The sequence below is a fragment of the Vigna umbellata genome, chromosome 4 (genome assembly GCF_029865625.1).
Source record: "Vigna umbellata cultivar VRB3 chromosome 4, Vumbellata_1.0, whole genome shotgun sequence".
In the NCBI taxonomy this organism is placed as follows: domain Eukaryota; kingdom Viridiplantae; phylum Streptophyta; class Magnoliopsida; order Fabales; family Fabaceae; genus Vigna; species Vigna umbellata.
This window is the reverse complement of record NC_142168.1, coordinates 52,606,410-52,630,747: the sequence shown is the minus strand read 5'-3', so window position 1 is coordinate 52,630,747 and position 24,338 is coordinate 52,606,410. Positions and strand designations below refer to the sequence as shown.

General features: G+C 34.2%; 1 protein-coding gene across 1 annotated transcript; it reads right to left on the bottom strand.

Annotated features, from left to right (window-relative positions):
- Positions 1-6,996: 6,996 nt before the first annotated feature.
- On the bottom strand, positions 6,997-9,074 carry LOC148200579 (sucrose transport protein SUC8-like). The gene is made up of 4 exons (XM_088113295.1): positions 7,842-9,074; positions 7,700-7,763; positions 7,505-7,548; positions 6,997-7,378 (listed from the first exon to the last, which is right to left on the bottom strand). The coding sequence occupies exons 1-4, from the start codon at positions 9,036-9,038 to the stop codon at positions 7,196-7,198; spliced, it is 1,488 nt and encodes a 495-aa protein (XP_087969421.1). The 5' UTR covers positions 9,039-9,074; the 3' UTR covers positions 6,997-7,195.
- Between the last annotated feature and the right edge of the window lie 15,264 nt (positions 9,075-24,338).

The window sequence follows — 24,338 nt, the reverse complement described above, 5'->3', positions numbered from 1 at the left end:
TAAAGTGCTGAGGTCCAGCTATATTGGTGTAGTCAGCAAGAGTTCTTCTAACATTGTTGTTCTCCATATTTTCTGTTCTATGAACAGAACCTTGTGGTGGTGATTGTAAGAGAGTTTCTGGAGAAGGGAAAAGTTCTCTAGATGTTCGGATTCTTCTCCTCCGTTTACTCTCGTCTAGACCTTCAAGCAGAGGTTTTGTTGTTTTCTTCCTCCTTGTTCTAATTGCTTCCTGCATGCACAAGAAAACAAAACCCAAGAAAAGATTTGTTAGCACAAAAAGATATAGGAGAAGATATAGATTCAGAAGATAAAAGATTCAGGGGATAAGATAAAATAATATAAAATAAAATAAAATAAAATAAAATCTAATCTAATCAAATCAAATAAAATAAAATAAAATCTAATCTAATCAAATCAAATCAAATAAAATCTAATCTAATCAAATCAAATAAAATAAAATAAAATCTAATATAATCAAATCAAATAATATCTAATCTAATCAAATAAAATCAAATCAAATCAAATCAAATAAGATAAAATAAAATAAAATAAAATAAAATCAAATAAAATAAAATCAAATAAAATCAAATAAAATAAAACCAAATCAAATAAAAATCGAAAAAATAAAAACAGAAAATAAAAACAGAAATTCAAAATTAAAGTCAAAGATAATCAATAATCACACAAATTAACCAGTTAAACCAGAGTCCCCGGCAACGGCGTCAAAAACTTGATGGGCAAATTTATGATCACCAAAATATGATGTCACAAACTTGTTGAACAATCGGCAAGTATGACCGAATCGTTTCAAGTAATAAACTCGGTAAGACCAAGTATCGTTCTCCCAAAGGACTCATGGCCTAGTTTAGTTATATGATTTGTTGATTAGCTAAGACTTAAGAACAAAATAATTGGATTTTACTATGCAAAAGACGAAAATAAACATGTATGCATGAGGTTTTGATCAATGGCAAAAGCAAAAGACAAGCACTTTCAATGAAATATATGGATGAATATGTTGTTCGGGGTCAATTTCATCTCATCCACTCTCATATATTTTAGGAATTCAACATTTAAATCATCATTGTTAATGTCACTCTCTAAATTACCTTGTCAAGAAGGTCTATCCCTAATTACGAGTTCATACGATTCCTAGCATTCCTAATAATTAGTTCTCTTAGCACAGGAGCTTAACGACAACCAATATAATATTGGGAGAGATGCCCCGGATCTAGACTTCCCCGCACGTTCCCGTATCGACAAAATCAATAATCATGCATTGAATGAGTTAAACGAAGCAAGCATTAAGCAAAGAGGAAAAATCCTAACTAATGATGAAAGAAAGCATAAATCTTAGATTAAGATGCAAGCACAAATTCCATATATGAGAGCTTCAAAAGATTACATTGATTCCCCAACAAACATACAAGGTTTAGTTCACCATATTCATGGTGAACCTAGATGAACAATAATGAACGAATGAAAGATAAAACCCTAGAAAGGTGAAGAGGTAGCCTGAGCATCCAAGATCCTCCTTCAAAGGGGTGGAAGAGAGAGTGTTTGCTTCGTTTCTGCCAAAGATACCAAACCCTAAGACATCTAGGTCTTTAAATAGGACATAAAAATAATAGAAAACGGGTCCAGGCCCAAACAGATCATAAAATCGCATAAAACTGGCCCAAAACTCGTCTGGTTGACTTTTTTCGTATTCTGGTTGACTGGTTGACTTTTTGGTTGACTGGTTGACTTTTCTGGTTGACTGGTTGACTTTTCTGGTTTCTGGTTGACTTTTCTGATTCCATCCCTTCTTCACTTCTTTCACTAAATTCACCTTAAAACCTGCACAAAAACACTAAAATCAAGCATAAACCTGTCCAGCTCTCTTATTTCTGAAAATATGGATAAAAGCATGATTTCAAGCTAGTTTCTAAGTGTAAAGGTTGCTTTTTATGTCAATTTTAGGCATGAAAATAACAGTTTTTCAACTGTTATCAGTAAGTTGGAGGCAGATCTAATTCACAGTTGTATTTCTTATGAAACCAAACTGTTCACAACACAAACAAACCTGCATAACAGTTTTCAAGCACATACAGACCTGCATAATGTGCATCTGAATAATGCAATCATTGATCAAAATCCATAGAACATCCATTAATCCATAGAACATCCATTAATATTTAAAACATATAACAATGTAACATAATGATGTTCTAACATCCAAATCATCCAATTGATCTAACATCCAAATGATGTAAACTCCAAATGTTGTAATATCCAAATGTTTCTATAACAACTAATAACAAAATAAAACTAATAATGTACATAGTTATCATCAAAATGATCCTCATCATCCTGCTCCTCTATAGATGGCTGGACTGGTGTGGGTTGGACTGATGAGGGTTGGACTGCGTGAGGCGGAGAACGACCTCGTCAGGAGTAGTGATGGAAGAAGAAGGTTGGTGCTTCAGAGTACCTCCTCTCGATGTTGTATAGTTTGCAGCAAGTTGTCCTGGATGGAAGAAGAAGGTTAGGCATCACTTTGCAAACCAAATCAATGCACTGGAACAAGTACTAGTTTAAATTAACAGACACAGCTGAAAGATTCTAAGAATCTTGTTCATGTGAGTATTACTTTCAACTTACAAGAAAATGAATTGTTTCAAAGTGAGCAACATATTTAATTTAGTATCTTGTTTTCCTAACCAGAATGAATTGTGTTATGTCAACATGGTTGATTCTTTTATTTTTGGATAATAATTTTGGTTGTATGTACATAAAGAGAACTCTTTTTACTTGAATGACTTCTTTAATCTATATGTCTTATGATTATATATATATATATATATATATATATATATATCTTTTTGAATGAAAAAAAATTATGATTAAATCGTAATGGTTTTCTAGTACTTACTTGCTTAGTGATTACCATAATAATTTGGAAGCAAAGAAGAACATGGTAGGGGAAAATTAATATAAATTTAACATATAAAATGAGGAAAAGAATTTTAGAACAAGTTTAATGTTAAACCCTCATTTCCTAAAGTGATGTTTGATAGAATCAATTGATTAATTATTTAAAAATTAAAACTAATTTTACAAAAGTTACACAAATAAACAAATGTCTGCTTCTCAATATTTACATGTTGGTAATATAAAAATTTTGCACTCTTAATCAACCACAAATTAATTGTCACTGATAACGACTTCACAAAATTTAATATTAGAAAACTATATAAACAAATTAATTTTCTTAATTTCTTCAATCAAACCTACCTGTACTTAGCTAGCTATAGCTTTTTCCTTCTTTTATTTGGAAACTTTGCCTTATAAATTATAGTCTTCATCAGAAGGTTGAATCTGGTTTTTTGAATTTTTGTGAAAGGTACAACATGCATATATATTTATATATTCTGGGTGATTGATTGGTGTAGCATCCAATACAAAAGCTACTTGGTTGGTGTACCTTTTTCACTTTTAATTCAGCTATACACACATATATAAAAGGCTACACCGACACAGTTAGAGACATTAAATTTGCAGGAAAGAGACAGGTTAATTAAGGAACATATATATATGTAGAGAATTTCATGCATATATATATCTATATATATATATATATATATATATATATATCATATTTTATATATGTTTTTGTTGATTTCTTTTTGTTTCATACTTCTGTGCAAAAAAAGGACATCTTAATCTCTGAGTACTGAGAATCTGTGAATAGTATAGAACTCAGTTTGAAAGAAGACTTTGCCACAAAAAGTTAATGAAAAAAGTTCAAAAAATGGTAAAGGTGGGGCCAAATTCGTTGTCATGAACTAGTAATCTACTAACATTAACAGTAAAACAGACCCAAAGTAATAATGAATGATCAAACTATATATGACTATGACAAGGCCTTTCCACTCAGAATAGACCCTGCCATCCACCCAAAATGTTCTTCATTTCTTTTAGCCTATGTTTGGTACATTCTAGTTTTAATTTAAAACAGATTAATTAAGATTAATAGTAGTGCTCAATTATATTCAACACAACACAGATATACCTGGCAGCTTTCCAGGTTTGCATAAAGGAATAAACTTGGCACCAATGCCTAACGCAATTGAGGAACCAAAAATGAATCCCCTAACTTGAAGTTGAAGCAGAACAAAGTTACTCTCACTCAGTTCTTACCCAAAATAAAGCTTAAACAGTCATTCCCCTTACAATGACTAAGAAAAACAGTTCAACATATATATAATGAGGACTAAGATACAGTGATGTGTACAGTTTGGGCGTTGTACTTCTTGAGATGTTAACAGGGATGGAACCAAATGATAACAGTATTCCAGAGGGTGCCCACATTGTCACATGGGTTAGCAATGAAATCAAAGAGAAAAGAAGGGAATTTACATTTATCCTTGATCAGCAACTAGTATTGCAGAGTGGAAAAAGAACCTGAGATGCTTCAAATTCTAGGAGTGGCTCTCCTCTGCGTGAATCCATCACCACAAACATAGCCATGGTTGTGAATCCAAAAGCAACAGTTCACTGTTCAAGTTTTTCCATATCATGTGAACCTTTAATAATAGAATCAACATCTTCTTCTTCTTCTTAGCCATCAATTTCATTACTAGATTTGTTAATTTTTTTTTCAACCCACAAATTATTTGTATAGATTAGTATTATATGGATTTCGATCCTTATCTTTAGGAGATATGATCTTGTTAGAAAGAGAAAGGCACAAAAATAATTGGTGGATTCTGCTTGTGTTGCACTAAAATCCATGAAGAAATGCTCCAGGACTAGTCCCACTGACACAATCTAACAACCTGCTTTATTTATGTTTTTTTTTCATCCTTTGTGTCTGTCTTTGACTCTCTGCTCTTCCTCTCTGTTCATTTTTTTTCCTCTACAAATTAACACCCTTTGTTCCCTTTCTCCCTCACTTCCTCATCCCTAAACTCACCCTTCCAATTAAAGGAACTGAACTATTGTACAAAGGCCTCACAACAACTAAAATTGCTAACTTAGAATTAAGGCACGTTGGAAATAACTCAATCAGCAAAAAGACATTGGTTCTTAGCAACTAAATAATTGAAATTGGTTCTTATAGCAACTGGAACACTGGTCTGAACAATCTGACTAGGGCAACCTACGTTGTAAACATATTCTGGTACAAGGTGATTATTCCAGTGTTACTTAATCAATGTACTTTGTTAAGTGGTCCTATATTTTTTAAACTTATTTTATTCCAGTCCAGATGTATTACGAGCTTAACTAAGGGACACCGCTTGCTAGAGAGTCAAACATTCAAATTTATTGTCAATCCGGTAATATTTGAGATATGACTCTAATGGGACTGTTGAACATCCATACACTTCAACGTATAATCTGTTTCTCCACGAGTACTATCAAATGCAGGTTAATCAACGCCTAACTAAGATAACTATACTATTAGAAACAGGTTTTAGAATTAATGTTGAAACCAAAAAGGTAAGGAATTAGAGTTGCTCAACAAAGCCAGTTATAACTCTCGCTTTTACGACTCAATATTAGGAAATTAAGCAAGAGACCGAATCTTGCGACTAAAATTATTGTTGAGTTCTTCAATTCACCCGTAGAACAGAAAAAGATGCCAATATCTGAAGACAAAAATATTTTGCCAGACTTGCATTAGATACAAAACAGATTCGGATGGCCAGAGAAGTAAACGTCTACGTTTTCGAAAAGATGGGGTTCCATATCTGTGTAAGTACCTTGTCCTTACAGAAATATCAACAATGCAAACAAGTTCACGCATATTGGTAAGCATAGGGCAACAACCAATTACATGGACACATTGCACACAACTAGGGAAGAACAAGGCAATCAGTTTATTCAAGTAGCGTTTTAAAACAGAGAACTTACCTCGCACTTCAGAACACCCAATTCAATGGAAGCCAAGCCACACCGCGAGCTCTTAACCCAACAACCAACCTTGGGCTTCACCACAACGACCTCCTGACGCTAATCACCACGAATCACCACCCCACTCGTCGCACAAGCCTGACGCGCACGACCACGAACCACCACCCCACCCACAAGACCCACAATGACACGACGAACCGTACGCACACAATGCCACCGGACAGAACAGATAGGGAGAGGGATAGGGAGAGAATGAACGAAAGCAAGCGAAAGGGAATGCAGACGGAGTGAATGGGAAGGTCGATGGGAAGGGAGGGCCGAAATCGCAGCTCTTACCGGCAGAGGGGAAGGAGGGTTTTGTTTGAAAAAATTGGGGACGAACCCCAATCATTGATTTTAATTGCTCGACGCTCTTACCGAAGGTTTCAAAACCCTCGCTAAGGTCTTTTTGACCGTCGGAAATGTGATTTCGTCTAGGCCGTCGGTGATTCACCTTTTGCCCCTCGGTAAAGCACTTTTACCTACGGTAGACAAGCCTTCGGAAAAATACCTTCGGTAATTCGCGCTTTTCTTGTAATGTACATCGTGATAAAGTCGTGAAAAGACATGACGATTTCAACTTTTCAAATATTACAGAAGTAAAATCATCTTTAAAATACATGATATCTTCGTATACAAATTTCCTATTCTTATAATTCTTTTAAAATCTGTATGTAATATATGAAACAAATTTGTTTATTCTATATAAAAAGACCGCAACCTATATGATGAATATTTAAAAACGTGATTATTTACAAAAATATATATAGTATTTTAAGGATAATGTATTTTATAACAAAAAATGTGAAATAGATAAGTATTAATATCATTTTTATAAAATATTCAAATTTATACAAAATTAACGTACATAGATTATTTTTTAATTATTATGATTTTTTTGGAGAGATTATTATAATTTAATTTAGGTAGCATATGAGACGAGAGATTTTTTTTAAAACAAATTGAGGTATTAACTTGTGAAATAAGTAAAGAAAAAGAAAAACAATACGCCGAATACAATTTTAATATTTGAATTCTAGTAATAAAAAAAATCTCGTTTATTGATTGAAGTTGATGATGTTTTCCCTACAAAATTTTGTGATTCTCACACCTAAGTACATAAAGAACATGGATAACTTGAATAAGCTATGATAACTATGGAAACCTTTCAAGGATCTAAAAGCTAATTTCCTGAGCACATGCACCATCTTCAAATCCAAATACTCTTCCTCTTGTTTCCCATGTCGAGATCTAACCATTAATGAAAACTACCCATGTTGAGGCTGGAAATCTTTGCTTCATCTTCCTTTGTGGGGTTTGGAAGTAGAACAATTGCAAGTACGGCACTTATGGCGGCTGCTGCGGCGCCCAACACGAATGCGGGCAAGTTGCCACCACCAAACAAAGCATCCCATGGTCCACTAATTGCTGATACAATCATCTGTGCAAATAAAATATATAATCTTTATTAGATGATGATGTATGAAGTAAATGGATTGTTGTATATGTTGTATTCTATAATACTTGAAATAGTTATGACAGAATGTAATTAGATGAGAATTGTAACCTGAGGAATCACAATTGAAACATTCAGAAGACCCAAAGATAATCCTGAAAGTTTTGAAGCAAACAAAAAGGTTACACATTTTTTATTTAGGCTTAAACATTTACTCACCGCTTCTTTTGGTTCACCTTAAAATAAAAATTTAAAGTTAAATATCAAAAAAATAAGAAAATAAGAAAATGGTAATTTTGTATATACCTTGTCCTGCACCTGAGTTGTTAGAATAGATAGAGGCCAGAGCAAAGGGAACACTATACGTAACCTGGAGACAGAAAGAGTATTAATAGTTGTAATTCGACAAAAAACCCTTAAAAGTTGTTTGAAAAGATAGAAAGCTTACCGCAAGAGGAATACCAAGGACGCAGAAGAAAGCTAAGGATCCAACTTTCACATCCATGGAAGGGTTTCCAATGAGAGCAGGGTTATTGGCACGTTGTCGCTCAGCGACTCTTGTGATGAGCACGGTCGTTGCTAAGCAAACTGCGAGAATAACATTAACGATTGCCCACAACCACTTGACTCCACCAACCAAGCGACCCAATGGTTCTACACCCAAAGACGCCACAGCCAACACCACTGAATTCAACATGAGCCCCAAAGAACCAGCGTGCACACCAGCATCGTATGCCTTCTGACCCACATCACCGCCGTACACCTCACGACCCATCCAGTCAGTGTCGAACAACACATAAGGGAACCACGCAATCCATGTGATAGCTGTCACTAGCATCAACATCCACATTGGCTTCTCCAGTCCTTTGAATGCAACACAACACTCTCCGTAGAAGCACGAAACTTGTGTCTTCCCATCTTCTACCTTCACGTCCTTTGGTGCCGGTGTGAACTTAGGGTCGTTCACGCAAGTCAGAACGATAATGCACAAAACAAGAAGAAGAACGATTGAGAAGAAGAAGCAACTCTTTAGGTTTGCACAGAATATGTTGCATGCCTCGGTTTCAGTGAAAGGGAAGATCTTGTGGAGATCGTTATAGGATCCTGCGGCATAGCCCAGGACGTTGCCCACAGCCATGAAAAATGAGAAGAATGCGTTGGCGGTTCTCGTTTTTTTGGGATCGCCGGCAGCCAAGTCACCAAGGAAGGCGCGACATGGTCCCTGGAGCATGTTGTTGGCAACATCTAAGATCCAAAAGCCGACAACGAAGATGGCAACGGCCCGTGGACGAGTTTTCTTTGTGATGTCATCGCCGGCCATGTGTCCTATATCGGAAGCATAGCCAATAAGGATAATGGCGATTGCGACAGCTATTGCGCCGGCGAGGATAAATGGACGGCGACGGCCAAAGGAAGATTGGCAATGGTCACTGCTGTAGCCTACAATAGGCTGAACTAGGAGGCCAGAGATGGGGCCACAAAGCCATATGAAGGAAGCCCAAACGTGTGGAACTCCTAGGGTTTGTACATATGGTGTGAGGAGGGAGAGCTGTAGAGCCCATCCAAATTGGATTCCGGCGGCAATGGATGACACTGCCACCATTTTTCTCAGAGGACTCGGTTCTTGTTTTAGTTGCTCCTCCATTATTACAACTTTATTAAAGTATTTTATTACTTTAAATTACAATGCAACTTTGCTCAACAAACATCAGTAACTATCACATTTATATACTTCTTGCTACTTTCAATTTTAGAACTACAAAAACAATTATAAAAAAAATTACTTTTCTTGTTACCTAAAGCATAGCTTTAGGTCTTTCTAATCTTGAAAGAGTCTCCTTTTCTATTTTTGTTTTTCAAAGGGATAGATAAAATAACATTTTATGTTCACGACCATTCTATCTTGATGATTGTATGCAAATATTCTATTTATTATATATTGATTTGTTTCTAATTTTTTTTTTTTTGGAATTATTACAATTATAACAACCCAAATTAAAATTTTACTTTTCTTTCAACCAATAAAATTACCTAATGCATAGCTTTAGGTCTTTCTAATCTTGACCCAGTCTCTTTCCCTATTTTTGTTTTTCGATGGGTAGAAAGGACAACATCTATGTTCAGGAGCACAATATCTTCATTGCTGTATGTAAAAGTTCTACTTATTATATATTATTTGTTGCCGGAACATAATGGTGCCCATCATTCTTATAATTTAATTTTCCATGACAACCAAGATATAACATAATCTCACAAATCATAACACTTTGAAAAGCAAAGATCTTATCATAATACAACTCACGCACCTTATACAATATTTATTACATTGCTACAATTGAGTTTTCTCATTTTACATCTTATTATAAAACATAAAACTTAAATTTATAATATTATCATTTAACAATATAACAACGTACATACATTAATATTTTTGAATTAATATTTTTGAGTTCACCTCAAAAAGTTTTATTTCAACAATGTAACAACATACATTAATATTATCATTTAAATATCATTATTAATATTTAATCAAATAAACCATTTAAACAATAATAATAATATTACTATTATTATTTAAACATATTTGAAGTAAACAACCTCAAATAAAGTTATACACGAATTTGACAACATCAAAGAAAGTCATGTTCAAGACATCAAAGAAAGATGGCAACATCAAAAGTAAAATTTGTTTGAAGATAACAGCACCTAGGCAAATATTGTCCAAAGTTAACAGTGGCAAAAAAATGTTTGCCTAAAGACGGTGGCACCAAGGCAACACAAGTCAGAAAGACTATTCTGAAGCAGCGAATAACCAAATTATCTAAGAGACCTCAGTCATATTAGTCACTAACAGAGCTCAACCAAATGGCCAAATTATCTAAGAGCTCAACTGGATTAAATGTTAAAGGAGTTAGCCTAAATAACTAAATTATCAACGAACTTGGTTGGATTAGTCACTAAAGAAGCAATGTTGAACGGTCTAAATTATCTAAGAGCTCGGCTGGATTAACCGCTTAAGGAGATCGGCTAAATGTCCAAAATATCTAATAGCTTGATTGGATTAGCCATTGAATATGCACGGTCGAATGGCCAAGACCCGAGGCCAACCTATCTAAAAGCTAGCCATTGAATGGGCTTTGACGAATGGCTGGATTATTTAATAGTTCGGCTAGATTAGCCACTAAATTAGCATGGTTGAATGGGAAGGCCCCGAGGCCAACCTATCTAAGAGCCCTACTGGATTAACCATTGAATGAGCTATGCCAAATGACCAAATTATTTAATAGTTTGGCTGGATTAGCCACTAAATGAGCATGACCAAATGGCCAAGCCCTGAGGAACCTATGTAAGAGCTCGGCTGAATTATCCATTGAATGAGCTCAGCCTAATGGGAAAATTATTTAACAATTAGCCACTAAATGGTTAGGTTCAAATGTGAACCTATCTAATAAAACCTCGGTTGGATAAGCCACTAAATGATCTTGGTGAATGGCCAGATTATTTAATACCTCAACTAGATCATCCACTGAATAAGATTGCCCTCTTAAGGCTAATCCACCTACAAAACATGAGAGAATGGCTAGAACAATCAAAAGCTTGGCCTCGAGGTCAATCCACGAGAAAAACATGGTTAAATGGCTTAACTATGTTATAAACTCGGCCTCAATGGCCCAACTATCTTATAACTCCGGCCTTGATGCCAATCCACGATCGAAAGGCTCGACTATATTATGAACTCGACTGAATGACCAATCTATTTGCTAACTACACAGGTGAGCCCAAGTTGACTAGGGGTCTAATGACCACATACACCAAACAAATCTCCTATGGTGTGGAGGCTTATGTTCCTATTCATCCTAATAGATATATTAAAGAGTACGACTTTACAATACTAAATCTCAATATCAATACTTTTAACATTTACAAAAAGTGATATGGATGTATTTTTTTGCTTTGTTTTTTTACTTATATATTATTTCATGCGTTAGTCTCTTAATTTATTAAGTAAAATCTATCATGTCATTCTATACCGTTTATCATTATTTTTTCTAAAATTGTAATCAAATTTCAAAAAAGGTTGCTAATAATTAATAGTTATCTACACATGAGTACTCGTAAAATTGTCCCGTAATTTCTTTCTTACACAAAAGGAAATATGCCATAAAATTGTTGTATATATTTATTTTTACAGAATCAAGGATGTGCCTTTTAAAGATTTTCACAAATTCTGCAAATACTTTTAATTTTCAAACTTTGGACTACACGTACTTTTGAGTACTCAATTTTCTTTTACCAAATAGGATATGTGTCTACAAAAAATACTGATAATAAAGTTAGATTTTTCTCGTTAACAAACAATAAATATAATTAATAAAAAATTAATCAATATATTTCGTAAAATACATTATTTATAGTTATACTTTATAAACTTTTTATTTGAATGGACCTAAACCATTGACCTAAATATCTTAATTGTTGTAGTTAATCTTATATAATTAAATGTGCTGTATAATCTTACTAGCCATGTTGATAATATTTGAAATCTACCACCATGTTGTCCCTGACAAAAAAAATCGCATGATTCTAGAAAAGCTTTCGAAATTAAGTATTGAGTTTGAGAAATTACAATAAAACAATGAAATATATATATATATATATATATATATATATATATATATATATATATATATATATATATATGTATGTATATATGTATATATAGGTTTACGACCGCGCGTACGTCTGTTTTTCAGTTGGTATATTTTAGTAATGTGTACCGGGTTTTAGTAGATAAAAATATCCTTATATATCATGGATTCTAAGTTTTAAGGTTAAGGCACTAGTGCAGAAAGGGCTTTAGACGTCCGATTTTTTGGCCTTTTGACGTCCGACGTACGCCCGACGTTTATGTGGGTGATGTTACTCAGACGTCCGCTGTGTCAGGACGGACGTCTATATAGACGTCCGTTGTGTCAGGACGGACGTCTATATAGACGTTCGTTGTGCAAGACTGGACGTCTATATAGACGTCCGCTGTGTTAGGACGGACGTCTATATAGACGTCTACCTGGTTGAATTGTTTTTGGTAGGGGTTGGGGGGTGGACGTCCGTGTGTGCACTGACAGACGTCTATAGACGTCCGACTGTACACTAACGAACGTCTACTGGGCGTTTTTTTTTAAATTAGTTTATTTTTTCAATAAAACCACACCTGAAAAGCAGAAAAATGTCCCAGAACAATTTTGCAATAATATAAATATGCGTTTTATATAAACAAAGTTCTACTTAATGTGGAGTTCAATCCACTACCAAACTATCAACATAAAACTTAAACTAAAACTAAACAATGTTCAACAAGAAATATAACTATTCCTAACTCCATCTTTGCAGAAGATAAGCGGTCCACTCCTGCCTTATTTGTTTAATTGTATCCTTTGTAATAGGCGATGTACTCTTGAAGCGCTGCAAAATTCAAGAAAGATTCATTATTGTTTCATATATGTTGAAGATGAATTTGATTTGTAATGTATTGAAGGTATACATCATTACCTCATTCCAGTCATCTGTAATGACAGCTCGAATGATGGTCTTAATCCAACACATCACATAGAAGCCACATTCCCATGAATCTAGCTGCTGGTTACACTAAAATCACAAACTAAATAGTTAAGAATTTAGATCATTCAATAACATAGAAAATGAATTAGAAACTATAAATGACTTACAACCTTTGGATACAAAATTTGAACCAGTTGACCACGAGATTTACCAATAACTCTGTACAAATTGAAAACACAAAGTATAATTAATATGACTATTTTATCATAAAAGTTGAAGGTGAACATCAAATTCAAAGTCATTTTTGGAGAAACACTTACCCTTGAAGCATGGTTCTCAACTCATTTTTCATCCTCCTGTGCAACGAACAAAACCATATAATTTTACATTGTTTGGGAATGATGACCATCAGCTGCCAGTGCGACCTATCATGAAGGACAAATAGTTATTCAACTAATTAAGGAAACTATAATAATGAGCTGACCACATATAACAACACCTACCCCTCAATGTATGGCACAAGGTATACGTCTCTTTTTGACTCATCCATCCATGTTTGCAAATAATGTTGTCTGTTTTGAAGTGTGTTACCAGACGGTTGAATGGTCTGAGGTTCAACAAATCCATACATGGAAGACCGACCTTGGTCTACAACGATTGTGTCCATGTACCTAAAACAACAAAGTTAAGTTGTTAGAAACTAAACGAAGCGAAACTGAAAATTTAGAAAACGAGGGAAAATTTTGGTTGAGGGTAGAAAGAAGCTCCCAAAGAGAAATGTAAAAGAGCACGCAGCTGTTTCAAATAACGCTATCTATTGTGTTGAAATAGACTGCGTTTTTTAAAACAAACGCTATCTTTTAGCTTATTTTAAATTATGAATAAAAAAAATAATATTAATTATTTATAGACAGTGCATTTTTTAAAAAAGTGCTATCTATGGTCATAGGTTTAGATAGCGTTTTTTTAAATAAGCGCTATCTATTGTTTCGTGCATTAATAGATAGCGCTTATTTAAAGAAGCGCTATCTATTAAACGCTATTTATCATCAATTTTGTAGTAGTGACATGTTCAGAAACGTCAATTCTATCAATCAGAGAGTGTCTGAAACTCTATAATGTTATTAATATAAATTAATGATTCAGTTTTAATTTAGTTAGTTTAAATAAAATATCTAATAATCCTAATGTTACTAACATATTATATATTATTATCTTTTAAGTTACTTGAATGTTACGACCTCCACAAACTCTGTAATTATCTCAAAGAAGAGAAGTAGAAGCTTTAGACATAGAAATGGAGAAAGGATTTAAAATATATTTTGATCATCTATAGAAATGGAGAATAGTAGAAAATATTCAGTCTACCTTCTTCGTTAGTGCTACCAGGAATGGTGTTGGCCGTAGCAAAGGAAACACCAGCAACAAGTGCAGCCACAATAGAGCAAGACTCAGATGTGTCCTTCAGCCACTCGCTACTTTGCTCTATGAGAACTTTGTGTTTATCCTCAAATATTTCCTCTGGAATTTCTCCCTCGGTGTCGCTTCTTAAGTAAAAGTGTTCTGGCACGAGGCTTTCCATATACTATTCCAATGAAAAATAACATGTTTCAAGATAATTATAATTTAATTTTGAATTATGAAAAGCTCTACCTATTTGTTTCAAGGTATTTGTTTATGTATATATACCTGAAACCACATTTTATCCCACATCATTTGCAAGGCAAAACCAGCTATCTTTGTATTATTATTTATTATTATTATTATCACATAAAATTATTAAATATAGAAGCAACAGCAGAGCACAAATACCAGATGGGTAAAACAACATTCTCCATCACAACCTTTATGCATCTTCACTTGTATGAAATTTACTCCTAGAAGGGGTCCCAAAAGTGTAGTGAACTGTTGTGAATTCCTTTCTCCTTTCTCCTTTCCTTATCGAAGGGAACATTTCTTCTTCTTATAAGATAAAGAAAATGCATCATTCCCAGATAGCAAACTTTTATGAAAAACATGTTTTATCCATGGTAAGAAAATCATCGCAAACTGGTGTACTACCTTGACAATTTAGGGTTGAAAAATGTTTAGACAGAAAAAAAACTAGAGCTTTCTGTATCACTTAGAAATCCTACTAACTTGTCATGAGTTCTACCATTGTTTTCTTGCCAAAAACATCATAACTTATCTGACTCTTCATATTATCAGTTGGCATTTCATAGTTACATAATATTTTCATAGTCAAGATTATATATTACATAGAATAAGCATAATCATGAGATCTGAACTTTTAATTGTTAATGTAGACATACAAAAAAAAAGAATATATATATATATATATATATATATATATATTACACGAGGTTTCTTATATATAGAAACTAACCAAATCACTAGGCAAAGCTCTATTTAAGTGATATCTCTAGAAACTAAAAACAACCTTAAGGTATAGTTAAAGCAACATCCGAAGAGTTTGCAACTAAGGGGCCTAGTGGTCATGGCAATTAAAACAAACTTATAGATTATTATTCTGGTATTTAAATTTTTTTTAATAATATCAAAGTAAAAGTATAACTTAAATAAGATTAGAATTGTGAACCCAAAAAGAAAAAGAATCATCTTACACTGTCACTTCTTTCAATTTTGACAATGTTTTCTGTAGGGTTCCCATGTTTGCTGGGGAAGATATCTAAATCTTCATCTAACTCATCAAGAATATAATTTCGCTTCTTTATACCGGATCTTTCAAGAAGCCGATCAGCAACTATTCACATTCTGCTATGATAGAATTTTCTTATAAGCAAGCAGAAAGAACACCAGAAAACATTTTGTATCAACCAACAAAAACTTAAGGGAACAAATAATTATCAAAAACTGTTAAACTTCTTCTACATTTATCATCAATCAAGGAAATAAATTGAAATTTAGAGAAGAAGGAACTTACAGTATCAGTTGAATCACTTTTCGCAATGTTTTTTTTAGGTCTCCCTCATTTCCTAGGGAGAATAACTGAATCGTTAGAATCATCAATAATATTTTTTATCTTCCTTTTACGGGAGCTTCCAGCAAGCCCTTCAACCAAGCCAACTACATTCTGCTAAGAGAATTTTCTCATAAGCATGCAGAAATATATAACACAATATATAATACCAAGAAAAAAAGTTAAGAACTTAAAATAGTATACCAAAGAATTCTAAACATCTTCTACATTTATCAACAACTTTACAGCAAAATATCATTAACTATCATTTACTGATTGAGCAATTCGCACAATGCCTTAAATCATATTAAAATTGCTAACTCAAAAATGTGAACTAACTTACAGTATCCTTTCCATCAACTTTTGCATCATTTTCTGCAGATTTGTCATGTTCTCTATGGAAAATAATTTGATCTTCCTCGTTTGACTCATCAAAGTTATAACGGGGTCTGCAACTCGATCTTTCACGAAGTTTAATTCAACTACTCATTTTATGCTAAAAAATGTAGAATTTATGCATAATTAAGAGAGAACGTCAGAATAATTAATAGAATATTTAAAACAACTTGCTATCGAAAGAAAAATACATTTAATACATCTTATCATACCAGAACCATGGTTCTTTAAAAAGAAATCCTTAGAAACACGTCATATTAGTTAAGGTTGTTGCCCAAAAATTGGATTTTGTGTCTATTTTATGTTGAAAACGTTAAAAGTAATTTTTATTTCCTTTTCCATCAAGAGTAAGATTATAGATCATTCCTCTTAATAACGCAAGTGAAATGAGGAGGGCAAAACAATAATGATAGGTCATTCTTAATAATAGAATACAGTAGCAGAAAGAAGATAGATTCAACATTTTGGTATATTCAGATCAATAAATACCAGGTTCAACCATTTCAATATCGTATCTCAACCCTTGTAGAACTTCCTGCATACCAGTGGTGTTTGTCTATATTATAATATGTAGACCATTAATTCATCGTTAAAACATAGAATAGAGCATTTGATTATAAATTACTATGAAGCCAACATTCCTCCAAAAGGCAAGTGCAAAATTCACTTTTTATAGTGATTTTTTACACCGATTGAAAAATAAGTTTTTTTATACTTATTACACTTAAAATAGGTTTAAAAAGTAACATTGACTAAATTGTAATAAATGACAAATATTTTTATATAGATTACATTCAAATGAGGGATAAAAGTTATTTTTCTGTACCCATTAAACTTATAACGGGTAGAATGGTGTCAAATAATCTTAAAGAAATATTTTTAAATTACTAAAACCTTCACAAATATTTTCTCCTCTTCCACGTTCACAACCAAACCCTAAAACCCACATTGACCACACCCTCACCCCTAGTAACCCCTCTTTCCCTTCCTCTCACCTTCGCCGCCACCATGTCATTTACGTCGTTGTCAACTTGGTTCAACCTCCACAAATAACCACCTACTCAACCATTTATCGATTCGACATGCTCTTTGAATCGCTCCCCTTTATCCATAAATTTTGTGGCAAAACCACAGTCGTCGAGTATGGTGGCGCCGCCATGAACCAGGGCCACCGTTGTAGGTCTCTTCGGCCTCAATGGCTGCATCCTCACCGCCCGTCCCAACCCCAGGCCGCCGATCTAGGCTTCATCTGTGAGGTTGCCAGAGTTGACCACACAGTCCTTCGCTCCTTCATCGCACCAGCCACTTCTCGGTCGTTACCTTGGTCGTCGCCGCCGAGTTTGGGGACATCCTACAACATTAACGCCGACACTGTTGATGGAGAATTGCTACAATGCTTGGCGCGGAGAAGCTAATTCTGCTGACAGATGTGGCGCGGATCCTGGAGGATTGAAACGATCCAATTAACTTGGTGAAGAAGAGTGACATAATTACGGCCCTGTTAGTATTTTAAGGTTGTGAAAGGAGTAGTTGATGGGATAGAGAAAATGTAGAGATAGTTGAATGTAGAAGTAGTAGTTGGAAGAAGTGTTGTAGTTGTCTTTAGTTGTAGTAGATGTCGGTTCATACAAATGATAGATGTTGGCTACATACATCAAATGGTAGAGTTCATGGGTATTTATAGACCCATAGATTATTCTAGAACATACTAGCCACAACTTATGTGGAATGTTCTAGATTTTTACCTATGTAGAATATTCTTGATTTTTCTTCATATCTTAGGTTTTTCTAGAATATTCTAGAACTTGTATTACATTTCAATTCTTCTATCTAAGGAGCTTCTACATTCTTCTAGAATTTGCATTACAATTTAATACTCCTCCTTAATGCAAATTCGGTAACTCCAAGCATTGAGCGCAGTAGTTCAAATCTTGGTCTTGGTAATGCCTTCGTAAATATATCTGCAATTTGGTCTTCTGTTGGGCAGTACTCGAGTCGTATTTGTTTAGTTGTCTCTTCATCTCGAATGAAGTGATATTTAATGGCTATGTGTTTTGTTCTTTGATGATGGACTGGATTTTTTACTATTGCTATTGTTGATTTGTTGTCGCAATAGATAATAGTTGGTCCAGCTTGTGGTTCACCCATTTCTTCAAGTATTCTTCGTAGCCACATTGCTTGACTTGTGGTTTCAGCAGCTGCTACATACTCTGCTTCTGCTGTTGATTGTGCCACGGTTGCTTGCTTCTTTGATGCCTAAGATAAAATACCTGATCCTAGTGAGAAAGCATATCCTGACGTACTCTTCATGTCGTCCACTGATCCTGCCTAATCACTATCTGTGTAGCCAATCATCCTTGAGTTAGTCATGGTTTTGTACCATATACCAAACTCCTTTGTGCCTTGTAGATATCTTAAAATTCTTTTTCCTACTCCATAATGAATCTAACTTGGCTTTTGCATGAATCTTGATAGAAGACTTGTAGCATACATAATGTCTGGTCGTGTGGCTGTGAGATAGAGAAGACTTCCAATTAAGCTTCTGTACCATGATGCATCTACCTCTTGTGCTCCATCATCTTTTTGTAGCTTCTCGTTTACCACCAGTGGAGTAGTGACAGGTTTACAACCATTCATCTTGAACTTCTTTAATAGAGCTTCAATATATATCTTTTGAGAGATAAATATACCTTCCTTTTCTTGTTTCACCTCTATACCAAGGAAATAGTTCATCAAGCCAAGGTCGGTCATTGCAATTGTCTTCATCATGTCTTCTTTAAATTCTTTCATCATCTCTATATTGTTTCCTGTATAGATAAGATGATCGACATATATAGAGACAATGAGATGGTACTGACCTTGTGCCTTAATATATAGTGTTGGCTCACTCTTGCTCCTCCTGAATCCTTGATCGATGAAGTATTTATCAATCTTGCTATACCATGCTCGAGGAGCTTGCTTTAGGCCATATAATGCTTTTTTAAGTCTTAGTACTTTGCCTTCATTGCCTTCGTTGATGAAGCCCTGTGGTTGTTCAACATAAATCTCTTCTTCGAGCACCCCATTTAGAAAGGCTGACTTGACATCCAGTTGATAGATGTTCCATCCTTTTTGTGCTGCAAGAGCTATTAAAACTCTAATTGTATCTAAGCGAGCAACTGGAGCAAATGCCTCATTGTAGTCTATTCCTGGTTACTGTGAGTAGCCTTTGGCAACCAATCTTGCTTTATGCTTTTGTATAGTTCCATCAGGATTGAGCTTTGTTTTATATATCCATTTGACTCCAATGATGTCTTTTCCATGAGGGAAATTTACGAGTTCCCAAGTGTTATTCTTCTCAATCATTTTAATCTCTTCTTCCATAGCCTTAACCCATACTTCTTGCTTTGATGCTTCTTCATAACAGTTAGGCTCAATCATGGCCATATTGCAAGTTTCATATATGTCTACCAAAGATCTTACTCTTCTTGGACTAGATTCAGGTGAAGAATCTTGTTGTGTAGGTGGAGAAAGCGTACCTGAATTTTCTTCCTCTTCTTGAGTTTCTTCTTGAGATTGTTGCACTAGAAGTAGAATGTTGCTTTTAACAACTTTTTCTTCTTCCCAATTCCAAGAAGCATTTTCATCAACTTCAACATCTCGACTGATGATGAGCTTTTTTGTTTGTAGGTTGTAAACTCGATAGCCTTTTGACTGTGTGCTATATCCCAAAAATATTCCTCGTATAGTTTTGTCTTCAAGCTTGTGCCTCCTTTGATCAGGAACATGTATGTAGCAAATAGACCCAAATACTCGTAGGTGTTTAGCTGATGGCTTTCTCCCACTCCAAGCTTCAATAGGAGTCTTGTCTTGGACTGCTTTAGTTGGACATCTGTTTAGAATATAAACTACAGTGTAGACTGCTTCAGCCCAAAAAGTGTTAGGCATACTTTTCTCTTTCAGCATTGATCTTGCCATCTCCATAACTGTGCGATTCTTTCTCTCTGACACGCCATTTTGTTGTGGAGTATATGCGACTGTAAGTTGTCGCTCTATGCCTTCATCTTCACAGAATTTGTCAAACTCGCGAGATGTGTACTCCTTGCCACGATCACTTCTAAGTATTTTTAGCTGTTTTCCACTTTGCTTCTCAACAAGGGCCTTGAATTTCTTGAATACTCCAAAAACTTCTGACTTTGCCTTTAAGAAATAGACCCATGTCATTCTAGAGAAGTCATCAATGAAGAGGATGAAATACCTGTTGTTATGATGTGAAGGTGTTCTCATCGGTCCGCAAACATCGGAATGAATCAACTCCAATAAGTCTTTTGCTCTCCATGCTTTGTCTGTCGAGAATGGTAATCGATGTTGTTTTCCGAGGAGACATCCTTCATATGATTCATTATTCTCCTTCAAGCATGGAAGATCTCTCATCATGTTTTTCGTATATAGAAGCTTTAAGGCATGTGTGTTGAAGTGGCCAAATCTCCTATGCCAAAGCCATGAGTCATCAACTTCTACCTTCATGGAAATATTAGTTCCAGGTTTGAAGCTTATAGGAAAGCTTCTATTTCTCTTCTCCATTTTTACTTGGCCAATTTCTATCGTTTTATTGTCATAAATTTTGCATATGTATCTTTCTCAAAATGAAGAGAATATCCATTCTCCATCATTTGGCCAATACTTAAAAGATTTTCTTTAAGATTTGGAACTAGTAAAACGTCTTTGATGAATTTAGTACCTTTCTTTGTCTCCACCATGACAGTTCCTTTGCCTCGAGACTCCACTGTGGTGCCATTTCCTAGCCGAACTTTGACATTGACAGATTTATCAATGTCTTTGAAGATGCTTTGATCTTTCGCCATGTGATTGCTGCATCCACTATCCAAGTACCAACTTCCTTCTCTACTAGGAGATTCTTGATTGGCATAGAATAAGAGTTTCTCCTGATTATCTTCTTCAGCAAAGTTTGCTTGATGTCTATTTTTACTACGACAATACTTCTCTATGTGACCAAACTTCTTGCAATACTTGCATTGAGGTTTTCCATGATGCCAACAATCTTTTTCCAAGTGACTTGTCTTTTTACATATGCCACATGGAGGATATTTTTCTTGACGAGTCATAGAGAAGCTTCTAGGATTTTCTTTATTTCTAGAAATTTCTTCTCTACTTTTATTTCCTTCATATTCTTTATTCTGAGACCGTAATTTTAGTTTTGATTGAAAGGCATTTTCAACCGAGTCTTCTTCATGCCTTTTCAATCTTTGTTCATAAGCTTCAAGAGAGCCCATTAGTTGCGTGACTGACAATGTAGCCAAATCTTTTGTTTGTTCAATCGCGGTTGCGATTGCATCATACTTTTGGGGAATAGAAATTAAAATTTTCTCAACGATCTTTTTGTCAAGAATATTTTCCCCATAGGCTCTCATCTGACTAACTATTTCTTTTATTCTAGAATAGTAGTCTTTAATGGTCTCAAATTCTTTCATTCTTAATAATTCAAACTCTCGTTTTAGAGAATGAAGTTTAATATTGCGTACCTCGTCACTTCCTTGAAACTCCTCTTGTATTGTGTTCCAAGCTTGTTTTGCACTTGTGGCACCAATTATCCTTGGAAAAATTGTGTCATCAACTGCTTGTTGAAGAACAAATAAAGCCCTTGAATCCTTCTGCTTGTTTCCTTTCAACTCCTTCTTTTGAGCTGCAGTAAGAGTAGAGGTGTCTTCTGGAATAGTGAATCCCTCTTCTATGATATCCCATAAATCTTGAGAGCGGAAGAATGTCTTCATTTTGACACTCCAAAAATCATAATTTTCTCCTTTGAAAATAGGTACTGGAATTGATGATGTTTGATTAGTAGTAGCCATTGTTGAGAATATATTTGGGAGTAGTAGAATGAGTTATAGTTTTGTTTGAGGTACTTGAAAATTTTATCTACGCCCAGTAGATGACCGAACGTAGCTCTGGTACCACTGTTAGTATTTTAAGATTGTGAAAGGAGTAGTTGATGGGATAGAGAAAATGTAGATATAGTTGAATGTAGAAGTAGTAGTTGGAAGAAGTGTTGTAGTTGTCTTTAGTTGTAGTAGATGTTGGTTCATACAAATGATAGATGTTGGCTACATACATCAAATGGCAGAGTTCATGGGTATTTATAGACCCATAGATTATTCTAGAACATACTAGCCACAACTTATGTGGAATGTTCTAGATTTTTACCTATGTAGAATATTCTTGATTTTTCTTCATATCTTAGGTTTTTCTAGAATATTCTAGAACTTGTATTACATTTCAATTCTTCTATCTAAGGAGCTTCTACATTCTTCTAGAATTTGCATTACACTTTAATAGGCCCGCTAACTGCTATAAGGCACTAGCTGAGGAATTTAGGGAGAAATTTTACAATACTTTGCTGCACTTTTTATTAATGCATATTTTGCATATTTGAAAATTGAGGAAACTTCATGCAACATAACAAGAATTCGAGTTGAAACCCCTTCAATCACACCTCATAGCTGCTAATGAATATTTTCATTGTGTTGCGGCTCCATTTGTCCATAATTTCACTGATTTTGATTTGAATACTCGAGTTGATTTTAGTGCTCCACCTATCTATGATTATTATAATGAGTCAGCTACTATTACTGAATTTAATATTCAAACTTTTGAAATTGATGCAACTCTCACAGTTGACACTTCTGACGGTTCTGATTTTAGTACTAGTGTAGATTTCAATGTTGATTTTCATACTAGTGCTCATACTAAATGTGTAGCTATTGAAGTTGACACAATTGTTCACTCTAAAACTGAATTTACACCTGATGCTTCTTATATTGACATATCTATGATTCTTATATTTACACATAATAAGTTTTATGTTGTTGATCATATGTGTTGTGATCTTATGAACTGACACTGTTGCTATTATTGATTTAACTGATATTTCTTCTCATTTTAATATTCTTGCTTCAGCATTTGTCATTGATTCTGTTAATGTACCTGTAGTCAGTAATGATTCGTGTTCATAATTAGGTGCATTTTTTGCTAATGTAGTTGATTCTAATTTTAAGAATAACAACTTTGCAGTGTTTGAGGATTTGAAAGTTTATGTTGCAGATTTGGATTTTAGTTTCTAATACTGCTCATATTCATGCGATACTGATTTCATTTTTGAAGTTTATCATATTGGAGCCGATACTCTTATTGTTTGGGATGCTGATAATTATGTTCTTTCTCTTCTATACATTTAGGCACCACTTATACTAGATTAAGTTTTGTTGCTGCTGCAGCAAAGTGCAAAGAAGAATCAACTGAACGCATGGGCAGATTAGTCAGAGTGGTTGAGCAGAAGAAAGCAAAGCGTCAAGTCAGCTTCAAATTTTTGTTTGTAGTAGTACATATTTGATACTTTCTTTAGCTGGTGTAATTAAGAATAATAAATAGAGAATAATAAATAGGATTATAGAAAGTAAATTGTACTATATCAAAATAACTTGGTAGATTTTCATCAGTTTTGGTGTTATAAGATTGTGAATATTATAAAATATTCACAGTATTTGGTGTTAGATTTTATAAGATTGTGAATATTATAAATTACCAAGTCGACTTTGGTGTTAGATTTTATAGTATTTGATGAATATTATAAATCAAAATTTTAAGATTATTTATGCATTCTCACATTATACGACTTTATGAAGTCAAAGAAACTCCATCTGACATATATGTTGTTAGGGAGTATGTGAAATCTGGAGAGCTCTTTGATAACATAGTAGAGAAGGGTAGGTTGCAGGAAGATGAAGCTCGTAATTTTTTTTATTGATATTAATTTTATTTAGTTAATCAATAGTATTCATTAATATTAAATAAATAGGTGTTTCCTGCTTTCTGTTCCTTCTTTTTATTTTGAGTGTGAAAAGTACCCAGGCCTTGGTTATGTGGCTAATTTTCCTTGTGTTCAGTTCGTGTTTCTTTTTATTTTTATTTCTGCTATGTGCATTTTCTTTGTCCTTTAATCATTTTAATCTTCTG

What these genes read in the sequence shown, in the direction of transcription:
- LOC148200579 (XM_088113295.1), bottom strand. Translation starts at nt 9,038, where the DNA reads ATGGAGGAGCAACTAAAACAAGAACCGAGTCCTCTGAGAAAAATGGTG. An exon ending in CAACTCAGGTGCAGGACAAG is followed by an intron (nt 7,549 to 7,699) that starts GTATATACAAAA and finishes CAAAACTTTCAG; the next exon opens with GATTATCTTTGGGTCTTCTG. An exon ending in TTTCAATTGTGATTCCTCAG is followed by an intron (nt 7,379 to 7,504) that starts GTTACAATTCTC and finishes TTATTTGCACAG; the next exon opens with ATGATTGTATCAGCAATTAG.